The sequence below is a fragment of the Oryzias latipes genome, chromosome 15, assembly GCF_002234675.1.
Source record: "Oryzias latipes chromosome 15, ASM223467v1".
Classification (NCBI taxonomy): Eukaryota; Metazoa; Chordata; class Actinopteri; order Beloniformes; family Adrianichthyidae; genus Oryzias; species Oryzias latipes.
This window is the reverse complement of record NC_019873.2, coordinates 684,922-704,032: the sequence shown is the minus strand read 5'-3', so window position 1 is coordinate 704,032 and position 19,111 is coordinate 684,922. Positions and strand designations below refer to the sequence as shown.

At 44.3% G+C, this 19,111-nt stretch overlaps 1 protein-coding gene across 2 annotated transcripts in view; it reads right to left on the bottom strand.

Moving 5' to 3' along the window:
• The window catches only part of LOC101171384 (pyridoxal kinase-like), a 70,268-nt gene that overhangs the window by 19,155 nt on the left and 32,002 nt on the right, over positions 1–19,111 (bottom strand). For both annotated transcript variants that reach the window (XM_023963060.1, XM_023963059.1), the window contains one exon: positions 6,379–6,413. In XM_023963060.1, coding sequence (XP_023818828.1) covers positions 6,379–6,413 — 35 coding nt within the window. The remainder of the gene's footprint in view (positions 1–6,378; positions 6,414–19,111) is intronic.

Genomic DNA, 19,111 nt, shown 5'->3' with positions numbered 1-19,111 from the left:
ATGTTTTGTTTGGGAACTATTTTTTGCAGCGTAACGTTACGTTTCTATATAAACAAAGGCGGAGCTTCCTGCCCCGCGTTCTTCATGGGTGTCAGGCTTCATGGCTACCGGAAAGGGGACAGTGTCTGCAGTCTGTTTATTACTGGAATATATATAATATTCTGAGAAGATGTCTGTACCAGAGAGCACAGGTAAAACTTGCGTGCAGCTCCAGAGCGGTCCGCTGCAGAAGAATCAACACGCACCCCCAACACACGTGTGCGCACCTTCCTCCTATACCTACACAAGACGCTCCGCGCTCACACACACAGTCAATCTACAACGCCTATAGTTAGTTCACCAGTTAGATATGTAGTTGTTAGTTGTAACTGTTGTTTGTTAATAAAGACTAGTACGTTGTAATTGTATTTATTTCCGATGCGGCCGTCGGGGGATTTTGTGGTTTTTTTCGTTGTTTTGTTTTTTTTGGGTTTTTTTTTGGGGGGTGGGGGTTGGGGTGCGGTTAACCGTGAAAAATTCGACACCGTCACAGCTCTACATTAGGGTGTTGGGGAGGGGGTCAATATGGGGGTTGATCCCCTCCCCTGGTCACCATTTAGGGCCTTCCCCTCTGCACCCTAAACATGTAGGGTCCCAAGCCGCCTTTTTTTTAATCTTTTACACACACGTCTTACCCTACTAGATACACGCACACACACACACACACACACACCCACATACACACACACGTACATTACACAAGGAACGTGGGCCCAGTGATCTTCTCCCATCCTTTGTTGGGAGAACCAGGCTCAGTGGCGCTAGCTGTGTTCCTGTGGTGATGGCTTCTTAGGCCTAGTGGTCCTCTCTCCACTGGAGGGGGATCCCTGCGTTCTCTGGCTAGGCCAGGAACCGGGGATCAAATCACATCTGACCCTGGGGGGTCTGAGTCCCTGTAGTGTTGGTTCTAATCTTTGCCTCAGAGCCAGGCCCTCCTCCAAATTCCCAACAGTGGGTGAACTTGGTTGGCCCATGTTTAACATGCTCTCCTCTTGAGTGGAGGGGGGGGGGGGGGGTTGCCTTGCTCTCTACTGGACTGGTGCCTGGGGTTGGTTCCCAGAACCCCTGGGTGGTGGGCTGCTTGTCTGGGGCTGGGGGCCCCTCAGGAGAGTGTGACCCTCTCTGTGCCCTCTCGCTCTCTGAGGCTGGAGGCCCCTGTCTGGTTGGCTGACATTGGGTTGCCTGGCGGGTGGATTACCTCGATTTGCTATACTGCAATGGTGTCTGGGGGACCCTTGCAGCCACTGGTGCCTCGCTTTCGGGGGGGCTCTAAGTGTGGGGGTTACATTCCATCATTCACCCCAGTAGAACACAAACACAATCACCTTAGCACTAATAGGGTCATTGATAGGATGATATGCTTGACATGTCCAGGAACTTGTTGCAGGGAAGGGCACAGGATTTTAGAGGGGCAGGGGCTCATAGTTTGTAAAGGAAAAAAAACTTTATTTTTTGTCCTAAAACAATACGGAAATCAAGTAGAAGTGGAAAATAAACAACTAATAGATAAATACTCAGCTCCTGTAGGTAAAAGTGATAGAATTGTCTTTTTCTTTTATATAAACAAATTATTGTCAACATGTGTTTGTTCACATTATCATAGACTTGGAAGATATTAAAGCAATTAACACTGGACGCTATTTATTTTGGCACAATGTGCTGCAGGCATAATCAACATGAATGACGTTTAATCCAGACGCTAATATTTTAAACACAGACATCCTACAACTTTTATCCTTAGAATGCTGAAATTATTAATAATATTTAAGTAAGTCATACTGTTGCTGTGAGGATTCTGTCCTTTAGTTCAGTTTTTCAGTGGTGTTTCTGGTCATGTTCTGTCCTCAGTCAGTCACTCTCGCTCCAGGTTCATGTTAATCATCCACGGTTGTTTTCATTTCTATTCATTATCTTCAGTGAGTGGACGTCTCTGGATTTTAATACTACGTTGACATTTTTAAAATTTGTCCACAATATTTGGTAAATAAAGTTTTATACAGTGGGTATTGTCACCAATATCAAACCCGTCAGGTCAGCTATGGTTGTTTGATTGTTCCTTTTCTAAGATCTAACTTTTCTAAAATGTAAACCATATTTAATCTCATTGAATCAGTGGACGGGACTAGCTAGAGCAGAACTCTCAGATTCAAGTACTTCACTGTTACGTGTCTCTTCAGTTCTCTGTGGGGCAGCAGCTTCTCTCACTGTCCCCGGTTGTCCCTAACTCTCTCTGGTGGCTCTGAGTCCAAGCGGAGCTGCAAAGATAGAAGCGGCAGCTCAGAACCCCCGGGTTACAAGAAAATGAGTTAGAAAGAATACAGGGGAATTTTGTAGCAATATTTTATTCTTGTTTCTCTGACAGAAATGTATGAATGTTAATACAAAAAAAAGGGCACTTTTTATTATGAGGCCTCACGAGCAGGGGCGCAACTACCTAATTTCATAGGGGTATGCGGCCACCTTAAAAAACATGCCCCCCCTACCACCACCATCACACACACACACACACACACACACATAAACACACAGACATAAATGCACATGATAAACATGCTAAACATCCACACAACACACTGTTATTGTTTAAATCAGGGGTGTCAAACTCATTTTGCTTCGGGGGCCACATTCAACCCGTCTGATCTCAAGTGGGCCGGACCAGTAACAAAAAAGCAAAATAAAGCAGCTTTGTTTTTGTTCATTTACTCAATTGGAAAAAATGCCTCAACCAATGTGGTCTAATCATTTCTTATTCATTCACAAATGCCAATGGATCTTAAAGAAATTTAATTTCACTTAAAAAAGGTCTACTCAATTTTACACAGACTGAATATTTTACATCGGACACTGAAGAAATCTTAATAATAAACTCAAGAGGGGCTACGGAAAAAAATGAAACACCCTACCTAGAATGTAGATGTGCAAATCAATGAAAAATTAAACTAAGTTAAACTTGCAAACATTTGTGAACATAAGAATTCAGAGTTAACCTCCTTTCTCTCCTGAAACTTCACCCCGCCATTAATATCAGGACTTAGATGCTGTGCAGCAACACATTTACTGTTATTCAAGTGTGCAAAAACACAATGAAATGTCCAAGAATCTTTTCCTGGTTTGCTGCCTGAATTTTGTGATAACACCTGCCTTCTTCCTAACCTTTAAAGGGCGCCATCCGTGACCAAACTGACGTCACGTGACCAGTTCACTCCAACATTGTCCAGCACAGTAACTAGAGAGCTGACTATGTCATCAGTTGTTGTTGTGTCCATCAACTCCAATGTGACAGTCTCTTTAACACCTCTAATAAATATGCACAGCTGTACATGTCTGTGATGTTGGTGCTTTCATCAATAATGACTGAAAATGCAATACATGACTGGATTCCTTCATTTGGCGCCCAAGTCTCCTCAGAGATGTTGGATCTGTAATTGTAATCCTTGATAGACTCATGTTGGCAAAGGTCAACTGCTTTTTGGGAACAAGACTTCTGTGGCCTTCAGCATTTTTCAATAAGTTCACAATCAGAAAATGGTTTGGATGTTTGCTCCAACTTGTCTGCAATAAAGTAGCTAGGTGTCACTGCTCCATCACTGACGTCACGGTTGCAGTAAATGCAGATGGTTATTTTATCAGTCCAGCTAATAGTTGGTAAATCTTCTCTTTTCTTAACTGCAAACGGTGAAACTTTTCTTTATGGTGAGTCTCATAGTGGTGCTGAATTTTATATTCTTTGAGCACTGCAACCTGTTGATGACATACCTATTACACAGGTTTTGCATTCAGCTCCATGAACAAATAAAACTCTTTCAATTTTTCCTGGAAAGCTCAGCACTCCACTCCAACCTTGTTTTATCTTTCTGTCAACATTTTGTTCATTATTGTGTCACTACTGATCATTCTTATAGCAATTTAACAGTGGTGAGGCTCACTAGGAACCAAACTACATCTTACCCAGACACAGAGCTGATAGGTTTCCCTTTTTTCACCTGCAGATATTTGCTGTTTCATCTGTTTGGCTTTTCCTTTGCTCCCCCTAGTGGCGGAATTGCGCATTTCGGTTGCTTCTTTAAAAAAAATCATAACTCGCCACAGGAATGGAATAGAAACGTGCTTTCTTTTTAAACATCCTTTTGATTTTTACTCTTCATGTGTGGGATGGACTAAACCACCTGGCGGGCCTGATACAGCCCGCGGGCCGTATGATTGACACTCCTGGTTTAAAGGTATAAATCTCATTACTTCTTCTGGATATGACCCAGCAGAACATTGTTGTGAGCTATTTTCTACCATGTTTTGCCTCAATGATTTCCCAAATATTTGTGGTGACGGCCATTCAGAAGGATCCTCTGAGTAATGCCTTTGCCTCAGCCCCCTCCTCTGTACATCTCTATCTTCTCCCTCTTCATCATCAGCTGATCGTCTCTCTATCATCATCATCTTCATCTGAACCTCTCTCCTCATTCTTCTCTGTTGGGACTGATTGTCATGTATGACTGCACTTGTTTTCCCAAAAATAGGTGAACAGGTGTTCAGCAGAAGTTTAAAGCAGAGTGAGCATCTAGGTTTTTGTGACTTCAATAGTTTAATGATTCCTCCCTGAAGTCATCTCTGCTCTCTCTGACATCAGATGCATCACCAACCTCACATCTGTCTCCTTCACCTCTTTCTGTGTTCTTCTCCACTAAATCATACGGTCAAGCAACAATTATTTTTATGTTTTGAATAAATTAAACATCTAGCTAATGCATGTTTTTTTAAATGAAGAAAACTATTTAAAAATGACTGACTGGGTCTGAACTGGCTTTGCCCTGAACGTCCACCATCAGACCAGCCTGTTTCTTTCCTCCATCTGTCCTGATTCTTTCTCTCTTTCGTCTTTCTCTCCATCCTCACAGCCGTTTGATACAAACTTTGTGTTAGGAAGATTTTAAAAGAATAAAATATATGTGAAAATAAGACATTTTTTATTTTAAATTATATTTGTGTTGGATATCACTTAGTGGTGTAATAGAATAGAATAGATTTATTTATTGTTGTCAAACATTTCCAAATGTTCTAATAAAATCCAAAACGTCGTTCAGCCAAAGTGATAATAAAAGCAAAAGGCTGTCAACTAAATAGTCACTCAAAAAAAAGATTATCCAAACTTTTAACAATATAAAAACAAAACAAAAACACCATCTAACCCGCCATCACACATACTTCTCCCTTCTTCTGCCTATAGGAGCAGCTTTTATCATCATTTAGTGCTGTTTCAGTCAAAGGATGAACTTTTTAAGTGTTTTGGTACACAGTTAAATAAATTATTTAAAACAAAATCAGCACAAACAAGCTCCTTTATTTTCTCTTCATGATCAGTGATGCTGTAAATCCTGCTCAATACAGCTGCAGGACACTTGGGACCATTTTACCATTGTAGCTTTAGCCTGAATGTTTCCAAGCCGGTTTTTACCACTGCTGACTGTCTCTTAATCATTTAGAGGAGCTTTTCTTCATTCACACCACATCTTTGTCCCTTTTGTCTTTCTATTTTAAGCGCGCTGTCATCAGATGATCACACAATTCAAATAAAAACAATCAACAGCGCGCCCTCGCGCGCGTCTCAGTGAGAGCACGAAGGAGGGAGGAGCGGCTGCAGCGGGGGCGCCCCATCAGTGACGATGTGCTTCTGTTACTGATCATATCATGTACATAAATGTCCACAAACAGCTGTGAAATTAAAAAATACGGACTATAATTAATTTCCACAACTTCGGTTTGGCGCCCCCTTTGGCCGGCAGCCCTATGCGGCGCATATGCTGCATACCCACTAGCACCCCTAGGGCCCTATGAGTGCATGTGCCTGTTTCTACCCCTCCTACTTCTTATTCATCGTCCAAATTCTTTAACCCCCTTTTCTCCCCTTTCCTTTGTACCCGCATCCCCCACCTTCTCCTTCTCTCCTCTTTTTCCGTCTGCTCAAACATAAATGTAAACAAACATCATTAATATAAATAAAGTTCAACCTCAAATACAAAAGAGGTTTATACAAATATAAACCTCATGTGTCAAAAGATTCATAATTCCCTGTTGTAACAGTAAAACATGTCTAACACAAGAGGCCTTTAGCTCTTATCTGTTTGCTCAGCTGTTGGACAGGAAAAGTTTAAAAAAAAGACATAAAATGCTGTGAAAAAAAAACCATCCATTTGATCTTTGCTTTCATGTTCAGTTAAAACAGAAGCATTTACTTAATTGCAGTTTTGTATTTCAGTAATATTAGTAATATTTCATACAAACAGACCTCCACCACCACATATACACCAAGACACAAACACATCTGTGTGAAAGCAGAAATCTCACCATAGATCCATGATCACCAAGGACAGGGTCACACACTGCCAAGACACAAACAGACAATCAACTATTAATGCGTTTAAAAAAAGCATCATTAAGTCATCTTCATCATCTTATTCTTCATTGTAGGGATAACACCTGTGGGCAAGAAGGATCCCCTGCAGGTTTAAAAAAGCCTCTTACTAAAGACTCTGTTTTTGGGTCATAAAGATGGTCAATATTTTCTAGCGTTGGGTTCATCCTTTCTTTAAACAATCAGCTCTAGAGGCTTCAGAGCAGAGGCCAGGACAGAGACAGCCGTCTTTATCAGTTTGTTCTCGTCTTAAATCCTTGATGCTGCTAGCCCAGGACAGAAAAGGTGGGGTTCAGTCCCCAGTGTTACACCCAAGCTACTGATCATCTGTTCACTATAAAACTGTGTTCTCATTGTGAGGTCATCCTTTAATCGGGTAATTGCGGAGGCGTCCAGCTGAGCTTTCCGATTATAAACCAGATGAGTTACTAATCATAATCACTGACCTTAAACCTTGTTAGCTAATAATCATAAATCCCGTTATGTACTAACCATAAAAAATACTGGTTACTGACTGTGCACCAACTGTAAACCAGGTTACATACAGATCAAAAACCAGGATAGTTACCTACTAAACAGAAGGTAGTTAGTGATTGTACCAGGTACTTGCTGACCATAAACAAGGTCATTTACTGCCATTGAATCAGATTTGAACTGACTATACAACCAGGTTCATTGGTAACCATAAACCAGGTTTTGGTTACTTTCTGACAGTTAGTTATGAAGCATATTAGAGACAATAAACCAAGTTAATTACTCACCATAATTCCTGTTATCACAGAAACCAGTGAACCACGTTAGTTACTGACTACACTCACCGGCCACTTTATTATGCACACCTGTTAGACTGCTCATTAATGCAAATTTCTATTCAACCAATCACATGGCAGCAACTCAGTACATTTAGGCAATTTAGGCCTTTTTTAAGAAGAGGCTTAAGACCCACCTTTTAATTCTGCTTTTAGTTGGTCGTATCTGCTTATTTATTCTATTAGTTGTAATACATATTATTTTATTTATTTTTTATTTATTTTTATTTTATGTACTTGTTCTTATTCTCAGTTTTGTGTTTTTATATCCATATTATTATTATTAAGATTGTGAGCATGTTTGCTCGGGTTGTGCCGATGGACGGTGATGGGTGACTGACCTCACGATGGAGAGACACCATCGTGAGGTCTCGTCGCCTGGGGGTCTCTCCTCCCCTCTCCTGGTCTGGCTGGGTAGGATCTGGTTCCCCTTATGAACACATAGTTCACTTCGGCAGCATGCATGTATCTCCATCCCCACGTGCACACTGCCACACTGCTCCCTGTATGCTTCATCCCTCCTCCTAACCCACAGTGTATTGATGGACAGATATTTTCCACTCATCTTAGTGTCAGATTTTCACCTTTGGATGTAATATTTTTCTTTCCAGCAGATCTGGTATAATTGTTTCAGCTTAAATTAATAACTTATTCAAATCAGTGCTTGTTTCCCCCACTTTCTCCACTTCTCTTCCTTTTGTTCTCTTCCACCCCCCACCCCCCCTCACATTATTCCCCTCTCCCTCCCCACACACACTAAATGTAGCAAATAAATAAAAAATAATAAAATAACAAAAAGGGGTTTATAAAAATTTACACTCTTGTTTTCTAAAGTTCTATAACCTCTTTCTGTGATAGTAAAACCTGTCCAACACAAAAGGCCTTCAGCTCTAATCTGTTTGCTCAGCTGTTGGACAGAACAAGTTAAAAAAAATGTTTAGCATATTATTACAAGTTTAGCCCCAGTGTTTCTTGTGGGGATCTTTTCTGCCAGGACTTGCTGGCTTGGTTGGTGGTTGTTGGCTCCGTTGGCACCCTAGCTGGGGTGGCTGGACTTTGACATTGCAGCCTGTGGACCCTGTTGCTGTCCTGGTCTGGGTGGGCTCTGTGGCAATATTCCCATGGCCTAGCTGGCCCCTGGTATGAAGACATTCCCATATACTGTTTCCTCAAAGCAGAGCCAAGCCTTAAATTTCCTTTAGAGGTTACTTTTATAAGTATTCATTGTGTGGGGTCATGTGTCATGTGTCATGTTAACAGAGAGTAGTGGGAAGGGTGGGTTGGGTTTTTATTGTAACATTGTGTGTGTTTTGGTTTTAAATGTTAAAGTGCTTCGAGTTGCACAAGGTAAGAGAAGGGCTTTTTTATAAATAAAGTTTGATTTGATTTGAATTGATTTGATTGATGTCTAGACGATCTGCTGCAGTTCAAACTGGGCCTCAGACTGGAGAAAAAAGGTGACTGAAGTGACTTTGAATGTGGCATGGTTGTTGGTGCCACACGGGCTGGTCTGAGGATTTCAGAAACTGCTGATATACTTGGATTTTCCCCCACAACCATCTCTGGGGTTTATAGAAAATGGTCCGAAAAAGAGAAAACATCCAGTGAGCCACAGTTCAGTGGGCAGAAACGCCTTGTTGATGCCAGAGGTCAGATGGGAATGGCCAGACCAGTTGAGACCAGCTGATAGAAAGACAACATCTCTGAACGCACAACACATCCAACATTGAGGCAGATATGATACATCAGCAGAAGACCACACTGGGTGCTAAGAACAGGAAACTAAGGCTACAATTCAGACTCACCAAAACTGGTTACTAGAAAATTGGAAAAAAAGTTGTCTGGTCTGATGAGTCTCAATTTCTTCTGCAACATTCAGATGGTCACAATTGGCATCAATAACATGTAAGCATGGATCCATCCTGCTTTGAAAAAAAGGTCCAGACTGGTAGTTGTGATGTAATGCTGTTGTTTGACTAAGGAATAAATCGATTTTATTGTTTACTTAGAATGTGTTGTTTTAGAAGATTTATTTTTCAGAAAATCGGGATTTTATTTTCCCAGCACTTTGCTGTTTTGGGCTTCCATTGTTTGGAGGAAGGTCAGCCTGCCATCTCTTGCAATGAGCAGATATGAAAACGGAAGCTAGAGGAAATTGTTCTGCGAGGATCACAAGTGACCTTCAGACACTTGGGTAAAGACAGGGGCAGAAGTGTCCACTGATCACTACCTGGTGGCGAGTTGGATTCACTAGCGGGGAAGAAGGCCGGAAAGACTTGGGAGACCCAAACATACCATGAGGGTCTGCTGTATTTTGTGGATTTGGAGGAGGCATTTGACTGTATCCCCCATGGTGTCCTGTGGAAGGTGCTCTTGGAGTATGGGGTCCAGGGAGCCTTACTGAGGGCTGTTCAGCCTTTGTATGACCAGAGCAGAAGCTTCAGTCAGACCTGTTTCCGATGCAAGTTGGACTCAGGTAGGGCTGCCCTCATCACCCTCCGGCCCCTCCGGTCTCGTTTGGGGACCACAGGATTTCCTCTCTGCTCTTTGCAGATAATGTTGTCCTGTTGGCTTCATCAAGCCAGGGCCTTCAGCATGCATTGAATAAAACAAGTCATAGAACGAGGGAAAATGCCAAAAGCAGAGAGCAAAAACTGTTTTTTTGTGTGTTTTGATTATGTATTGTTACTTCCTCTCGCTTTGCATTTAACATATTACGTTTTGAAACATCACAGTTTTTTTACCGGTCATCCATAAATTTAGGGCAATGCTGTTATGACTTCAAAGTTGGAGCATCAAACCACAAGCTGCACAATCTGTTTGAAGGCTGTTGTTACCAAAAGAGAAAGCACAACAATTTTTTTCCTCACCTGAAACAATGACACTGTCAAATGTGTGTAGTAGTGATACTTCCAGCAACACCACGCGTCAGCTCTCATGTCGAGCTCATAAAGTGAAACCCCATGTCGGTGCGCATATCCATCCAGGGAAAATCACGTATCGATACAGCCACTGTGTCGGTGTGTCACAGATGAGCCAGACAAAGAAACGCATGAACCAACAGTGTTGCCAGATGTTCCAGATTATTATCATTTGCCTACGTCAGGGATGGGCAAACTACGGCTCGCGGGCTAGATCCGGCCCGCTTCCATGTTTGGTCCGGCCCACTGAACAATATCAGTGACCCATGTTTTGTTTTGTTTTTTTAATCTGGCCACAGGATCAAGACCCGCATAGAACGTGATATTTTCTTCCCTCCTTCTGCAGTCTGTGCTCCAACCTGAAACACTTTCAAAATCTCTGTCAAACAGAACAGAAACAGTCTTCATTTTCTACGTCACAGTTCATCTTTCGCGGTTTAGCTCATTCTTTTAGAGTGAATATGCTGCTTTTTTTAAACATCGCACCCTGTTCTGTGTCCTGATTGGCTGGAGACCCTGTCAATCAATCACCTCTGTGCCGTGTCTCCTGAACAGAAACGCAGAGCTCTTCAGATCAGAAATCTGTGATCAGATCTTTGTTTTCATTCTAAGATCCTGGACCTCATTTCTATGAAGGGTTGAGAATATAAACAAGAGAAAAGGTTTTCACCTTTTCATGTTCATGTCTGTCGGAGAAAAGTGTATTTCGGCAGTGAGGAGTTTTACTGCCATTAACGTCTGTAATCTGTGGATTTCACCAGTCACGGTTATTTTTAAATCCCAATAAATGAGTACGGTGGCCCAGAAGGGTCACAACACAACACATTAACTTTATACACAACACACTAACTTTACACACAACACATTAACTTTATACACAACACACTAACTTTACACACAACACACTAACTTTACACACAAAACATTAACTTTACACACAACACATTAACTTAACACACAACACATTAACTCACAACACAACACAATAGCTCACAACACAAAACATTAACTCAAAACACAACACAATAACTCACAATGTGTTGTGTTGTGAGTTAATGTGTTGTGTTGTGAGTTATTGTGTTGTGTTGTGAGTTAATGTGTTGTGTTGTGAGTTAATGTGTTGTGTGTAAAGTTAATGTGTTGTGTGTAAAGTTAATGTGTTGTGTGTAAAGTTAGTGTGTTGTGTGTAAAGTTAGTGTGTTGTGTGTAAAGTTAGTGTGTTGTGTGTAAAGTTAATGTGTTGTGTGTAAAGTTAGTGTGTTGTGTATAAAGTTTTTTTTTTTTTTTTTAAACTTGTCCTGTCCAACAGCTAGGCAAACAGACAGAGAGCTGAGGGCCTCTTGTGTTGGACATATTTTACTTTAACAAGAGGGGTTATTAATCTTCAGACAAACCAAAGGTATCTCTGAATAAACCCCTTTTGTAATTGAGGCCAAACTTTATTAATTTCAATCATGTTTGAAAATCTTTGGTGTTGGACCGGACGGAAAAGGAAAGAGGGGAAGAAGAGAGAGGGACGTTAGAGAGAGGGGGGGGTAGGAGGGTGATAATAGGAGGGGAAGGGGGGTAAGACCATGAAGCAGCATAGAGCAGACAGGTTTACTGGTTGTTTATCATTACGGTCAGGTTCAGATGTAGTACAAAAAGGGCGGGGCCTGTTCACACACACTCAAATATTATCAACACACCTGCTAGCTGCAAAAATGTCCACATGTCAAAATGTACACAAAACAGATAGTGTTCACGAACGCATACCTATGCCTTTAAACCAACTAGTGTGAAATCTTTCATTCATTCAATCATGCAAACTATTAGTGCAAAGGTGAGCTAACACCTGTGCTCAAGTGGGTGTTTATGTTCTTCTAAAATGGATGGTGGAATGTGAAAAGAAGGAGGAGGAGCGCCCAGCCACCCCCACACCCAGACCCCCGCCGCAGCAGCAGCGGCAGCCGGAATTCCCCCAACGCCATACGGGAACAGGCAGGGAACAACCGCCCCCCGGGCGACCAAGACCGCCACCCAGGCCAGGGCCAGCAGGACCGCCGCGAGGCCCCCAGAGCCAGAGAGCAGGGAGGCGCGGAGGGAAAGAGAGCGCCGCCCCAGCCCAGCCAGGAAAGCAGCCCCCCCGCCGCGCCGGAAGAGCCCAACGCAGGGCCCCACCGGAGAGGGACGCCCACAGCCCCAGACGAGCACCCCACCACCACCCAGGAGTTCCGGGCATCCCCCTGCCCCGACCCCAGGTACGAGCCAGGACCCCCCAAGGGAGACCCGCTCCGCACTCCAGGCAGCCACCCATCCGGCCCACGGTTGGTCCATGTAGGTGCAAGGCAGGGGCCCGCCGCCCCCGCCCAGGAGGGGGGAACCCCGGGGAAAAAAGGGTGGCCCACAAGGGGTGTTATAAATATGGCCCGACCAGGCTCGGCCATGTTGGAATTTTGGCGGGGCCCAGCGCCCAGGGGTAAGGACCAGGACCCACCCCCCAGGGACACGAACACCCCCGGCTCAGGTGTAATATGAACCCCCCACCGCGCGGAGAGAGCACCGCCGGGCCCAGGGAGCCGGCACCCAAGGGACACGGCCGCAATCGCCAAGGGGCCCGCACCCCCCACCAGGGAAGGGGTAGGGGACAGATGGACCCAGGTCCCACTTTCCTTGTAAAATGTGTGTGCGTGTATGGGTGTTTGAGAGGGTGTTTGTGTGCATGTGTGTGTGTTTATGTTTGAGTGTATATATTGAAGGGGGAGGGGTGTGTGTACTAAGGGGGGTGCAGTTAAAATTGGCGAGTAGGGCACTAAGGGGACATATCCTGATTACTCACAGTGATGTCCCCTCACCCTCCACACCAAGGGGCCCTAAATGTCTAAGGTGCGGTTAAAATTGGCGGGTAGGGTGCCAGGAGGACATCTGCTGCTTGCTTGCAGTGATGTCCAAGCACCCCCCCTACCAAGGACCCTACATGTCTAAGGTGCAAATAAAACCGAAAGAGGGGGGGCCCACTCCATACGGCAACCATAGGAGGAGGGCCACTGCCAAGTAGCCCCCCCCCAAGGCGCATCGCAGGCTAGACCCCCCACTTCCTCACCCTAATATGAGGTTATATGAGGAAGGGGGTAAGTTGGGGACAGCTGGTAAACTGTCCCCTGGTGGTCAAACAGCCGTCCCCCACCCCCCACCCCCCCAGCAAAGGGGCCAGGGCCACCCAGCCCAGGGGCCCCACCCCCGGAGGTGCAGACACCCCAAGCCCGGCACCACCCACCCCACACAGAGAGAGAGGAGCCAGAAAGCGTCGCCCCCCCCCCCCGGAGCAAGCCCAGGCCCCCACCCCCAGACGCCGGCCCTAGAGGAGCTCTGGTCAGGCCTCGACGGGACCGAGGAGGCCAACCGGCCGAGGCAACCACCAATTGCCTCAGCGGAGACCCCGACCCGTTAGCCCCCCCGACCCGTACCAATAATGGGCCCCCCCCTCCCCCCCAGAACGCCCCCCCACAGGACAGGGCCGACAAGCCCCCCACCCCACCCCACCCCACCCCAGACCCCGCAGCCGAAGCGGGTGACACCCAGAGCGACCGGGGGCCCCGAGAGGGTTGTCCCGTCCCGTCCCAGAGCCAGGGAAGGGCCGATCCCAGCCCCAGGTGCAGATGGGCAGCCCATCCGGCACCGCTGCCCCCCCCCCCCCCCCCCCCCCCCGAGCAGGGCCCCCCGCCAACCCCCCCCAGCACTGGCAAAGGGACCACCCTCCCAAGCCAAGCCAGACCACCACCCCACACCCCCACCACGCACCCCCACACCCAAGCCCAGAGGACCACGCAGCGCCCCAGCCCGCCCCACCCAGGCACCGGACCCGACCCCCCGACCAACGGAGCCCCCCACCGCCCCCGCCAGGCACCGGAAGCCCCGACCCCCACCCCAAACACAGCAGAGGGGCAAGGAGCAGCGACGACCAAGCCCCCCACCCCCTAAGTCATGGAGTCAACCACAGGAGACCAGAGAGACTGAATTCTTTCAAAGTTACTTGAGCTTTGGGCTGACATTTTTTCCAAGCTGATATGATCAAACAGCAGATTTCTGTGTTGACTTATGTTTATATTTTTCTTGTTTTTCCAATTTATTAAAATAGTTTTTTTGGCAATACAAAGAGTTATGAAAATGATAGATGCTAATCCTTCTTCTATATCGATGGCACTCATGTCACCAAGCACACAAAGTGACGGTGAAGCCGTGATTGAAACCTTAAGCCAGACTGATAAATCGGCACATACCTGCTGCCAGAGAGCCTGGACAGGAGTGCAGAACCACTGTGCGTGCATGTAGCTGTCGGGTAGATTATTATCACAGTGCTCGCAAATGTCTGAGTTACTGAGACCCATCTTGAACATCCTCTGTCCAGTGTAGTAAATTCTGTGAAGAGTTTTGAGATGGATTAGCTGGAGATTTGGACTTTTTGTCAGTTTAAAGGTGTTTAGACAGAGTTCTGACCAGAAGCTTTCATCTGTGCTGATGCTCAAATCTGCATCCCATTTTGTTTTTGGAAGGGCAATATTGTTATCTAAATTACATAAAAGTTTGTATATTTTGGAGAGAGTTCTATTCATTGAAAAATTAATCAGAGTGGTAACTACATCTGGTAGCTTTAAATCGTCGTCTTTAAATTTATACTTTTTAGTAATACTTGATTTAAGTTGCTGATATTCCAAGAAGTTATTTATTCCATGTTTGTCTTGAAGTTCCTGGGGAGTTATGAATCTTCTATCAGTAATTACGTGCTCTAGTTGTTTTATGCCCCCTGCTTGCCAAGCTGGGAAGTGAATCATTTTTTTGTTTAATAAGGATGTCCGGGTTGTTGCAGATGGGTGTCATTTTGCACGGTTGAATTGATGATTTTGATATTTTGAGAAATTCCCACCAGGCTGTTAAAGTGGCATTTATATTAATGCTTTTGAAACAATCCTGTTTTTTAACTGTTTGGCTAATAAATGGAAGATCTGATAGGTTGATCTTTCCACATAACGCCTGTTCCAAGTCTAACCATGAGTTAGTTTCTGGATTATTTTTTAACCATTTTAAGATGTATTGTAATCTATTTGCAAGAAAGTATTTGTGGAAGTTAGGTAATTCTAATCCTCCACAGCTTTTTGCAGATTTTAAAGTTTTTAGACTAATTCTTGCAGGTTTGTTGTTCCATAGAAAGCTTGATATGGATGAGTCTAATGTTTTGAACCATTTTAATGGCGGTTGTGTGGGAATCATTGAGAATCATGAGATAATTAACCTTGGGTAAGATTTTCATTTTAACCGTGGCTACCTTGCCCATAAGGGACAATAATAAGGTGCCCATAATAAGGTGTTGTGTATAAAGTTAATGTGTTGTGTTGTGACCCTTCTGGGCCACCGTAAATGAGGGACCTCTGTACTGGTGAAAAGGTAACTCAGATATATGCGTAGCTGCAGCAGAAGACATAGAAAATTGCTTCTTACTGGATGAGAAACAGACGTGCAGGACTCAGCGGCTCAGTTTTAGCACAAACTGTGAGACGTGAGGAGCTGCAGCTCTAAGTCTTTATTAGAATTATGACGGGAGAAGATCCACTATTTATTGCTTTTTCTTTTTAATATATGAGTATATTTCTTCTGACATTTTGTCTTGGAAAATCACAGTTATTTAGTCATTTTTTTAAATTTCATTAATAGTGTCATTTATTTTAATAAAGGATCATGAATTAATACAACTTTATTATAGGGCTTTACAATAAAAGAAAGATAAAAGAAGTTTAAAGAAAAAGAGTTATTGTGGCCTCACAAGAAAAAGTTTGGGGACTCCGCTCTAGCATCCATGTGGTGTTTGATGATTTGTTGTTTTTCATTCTTATGATCATTTAAAAAACCACATGAACGCAGCGTTTCTCTAAGTTTTACACGAGGTACAATTGGTGCAACTGGCTCTAAATTGAGAACAAAAGTTTTAACCTAAAAACACTAAAATGCTCTGTTTTAAAATGAAAACAAATGAAAACAAATGAAAACAATCCAAATGAAAACATTTGGATTGTTTTCAGGTTTCCTGTGACGTCATTTCCGGGTGAGCGTAACCCAGTGCTAATCGTTGTTGACTGTTGCTCTCTTATTTAGAATTAGCTTGACTATTATTGCTTAATTTAAGTGTTATTTGGTTTTATATTCATATTTAGCACCTTTTAGTAGCGAACACACTACTGTGTTAACTGCTTGCTGTCCGCTTTATTCTATGTTTGCTAAGTAAACTGCTACACTTTTGCTAAAACACTGCTAGCCTTAGCTCAGCACTTAGCATAGCTTCCACTTCTGCTTTCACCCCTCTTTCCTGCCCCATGTGCCACATGTTTAGTGAGGATCCTGCCTCCTTTAGTAAAGATAGCGGCAGGTAAATGGCGTATACTTATATAGCGCTTTCTACCCTCTTTCGAAGGCCCAAAGCGCTTTACAGTCACAGTCCCATTCACCTAGGCACACACATTCACACACTGATGGCTGCCAACACTGGCGCCAACCTCCCGGCAGAGGAAAGGTGGGGTTCAGTGTCTTGCCCAAGGACACTTCGACACATGGGCGTCGAAATCGAACCTGCAATCATACGATCATGGGACGACTGCCCTACCGCTACACCACGGCCGCCCTACAGCCGTAGGTGTGTTAAGTGTAGTCTTGTGTTAGACTTGGAGGCCAGGCAAGAACAAATAGCAATCAGAGGCGCAGCTCCGCACAGTGGGAGCTAAGCCGGCTAGCCAGGTCGTTCCTCGTAGTGTGGGCCGTGCTGCCAGGGCTAACCCAGTTAGCACCCCAGCGCCTTCCCAGCAGCCGGGAAAAGCACAGGGAGGGTTTGTACCGGTTGGGTGGAAACATAGTGCTAAACGCAAAGACTTATAGACTCCATGTTAATAATAGGTTCTCCCCCCTCAGCGACACACCCGCTGAACCCTCAACTCTGGTTAAACGTGGAGCTCCCAGCGGCTACAGTCTGGTGTGAGTTGGTGACATCGAGGGGAACATTAGGATGTTAGCTCAGAGTAAGTCCAGGTTCCGTTGAGTCATGATTCATGCAGGCGGTAATGATGCCCAACGGAGACAATCAGAGGTTCTTAAGTTAAACGTAGCTTCGGTGTATAAACTTTTTAAAGAAACCTTCCCCCTAATTAATGAATCCATACTAACGATAATAAATACCTCTCTAGAAACAGGTTATTTGCCACAGTCTTTTAAATATGCAGTTGTTAAACCTCTTCTGAAAAAGCCCAGTTTGGATCCTAGCATCTTGACCAACTATAGACCAATATCAAACCTCCCCTTTATTTCAGAAATCCTATAAAGAGTTGTAGTTAGGCAGCTTTACTGCCACCTACAGGACAACAGCCACTTTGAAGACTTTCAGTCGGGGTTTAGACCTCACCACAGCACGGAAACTGCACTAGTTAGAGTCTCTAATGACTTGTTATTGGCCTCAGAAAAGGGACTACTTTCTATTCTGGTCCTGTTAGACCTCAGTGCAGCCTTTGACACTATCGACCACAGTATTTTACTCCATAGATTAAAGCAGGACATAGGGATCAGAGGATCTGCTCTCCAGTGGTTTAAATCCTATCTGTCCGATAGGTATCAGTTCGTTAATGTAAATGGACATTCCTCTCAGTGCACTCAAGTTAACTATGGAGTCCCACCGGGCTCAGTTTTAGGACCCATCCTGTTTACGCTTTAAATGCTACCACTAGGAAACATAATCAGGAAACACAGCATTAATTTTCATTGTTATGCCGATGATACCCAGTTGTATTTATCCATGAAACCTGACCAGAATGACAATATAGAGAAACTGAACGCCTGCATCAGAGACATCAAGACCTGGATGACAATTAATTACCTCCTCTTGAACCCAGAAAAAACTGAGGTCATTATACTAGGTCAGGGGTCGGGAACCTTTTTGGCCAAGAGAGCCATAAACGCCACATATTATGAAATGTAATTTCGAAAGAGCCATACAATAATGTGGTGTCCTTTTCCCACACTGAGACTTAACCTCTTTTAAGGTTCTTTATTCTGGTTAATGCTGGCTGTAACAAATGCCGTAAATTAATTCAGCAACTCCTGGATCTCTCCCGCCGAGACGAGAGCGCTTCTCCCAATTTTATATTCCCCTGCTCCCGCTCCAGCCCTCCCATTTCCCTTATTCGGCCCATAGCTGAACCCCATTGGTCCAAACTACCTAACAACAGGCTGAGCGACAGAACTGGGGGCCAATCAGATCACTGCATGATGCGTTCATTGAACTCCAGAACTTATAACACGGCCCAACAGCCACCCAGTTAAACTCAAGCCGCGACAATATGTTTAAAACTAAATATACAAGTGAATGTGTGCATTTGATGTAATTTCAACACTTCTAAAGTACAATAAGTCTGTGGATTCTTTTTAATAATATCGTTATGCTGTTGCTAATAAATGATGAGTATTTCTCGTGGTAGTTTTGCTGATGGTCTAGTCTGGTTGATACGTGGTGTGTTTCTGCTTCATGCAGGCGTTGAGACTTTAAACGTGATCTTAGGTCTGAATGTTCTGTAGATGTGACAAAGACTGATCACATGCAGACGGGGAGCCAAACACACACTCACACGCTGCAGTGAGTGACGGGCAGCGGGTTTTACGTTTTTACAATCCCTGCGCGATTCACCTACTGGCCGTGCCCACAACCCCACCCTCACCCTCTGCTTTCTCCCTCACACATCCCGTCCCCGCATCTGCGCACTCTTTCTCAGAGACGGGAGCGCGCAGTTTTAGGCACGGCAATTCACAGGTTTCCGGGTGGTACATAAGTATAGCCCCCAATTCCACAGTTAGAAACCTTGGGGTTTTATTTGACCAGGATTTATCATTTAAGGCTCACATATCTCAGGCATGTAGAACTCAGTGAC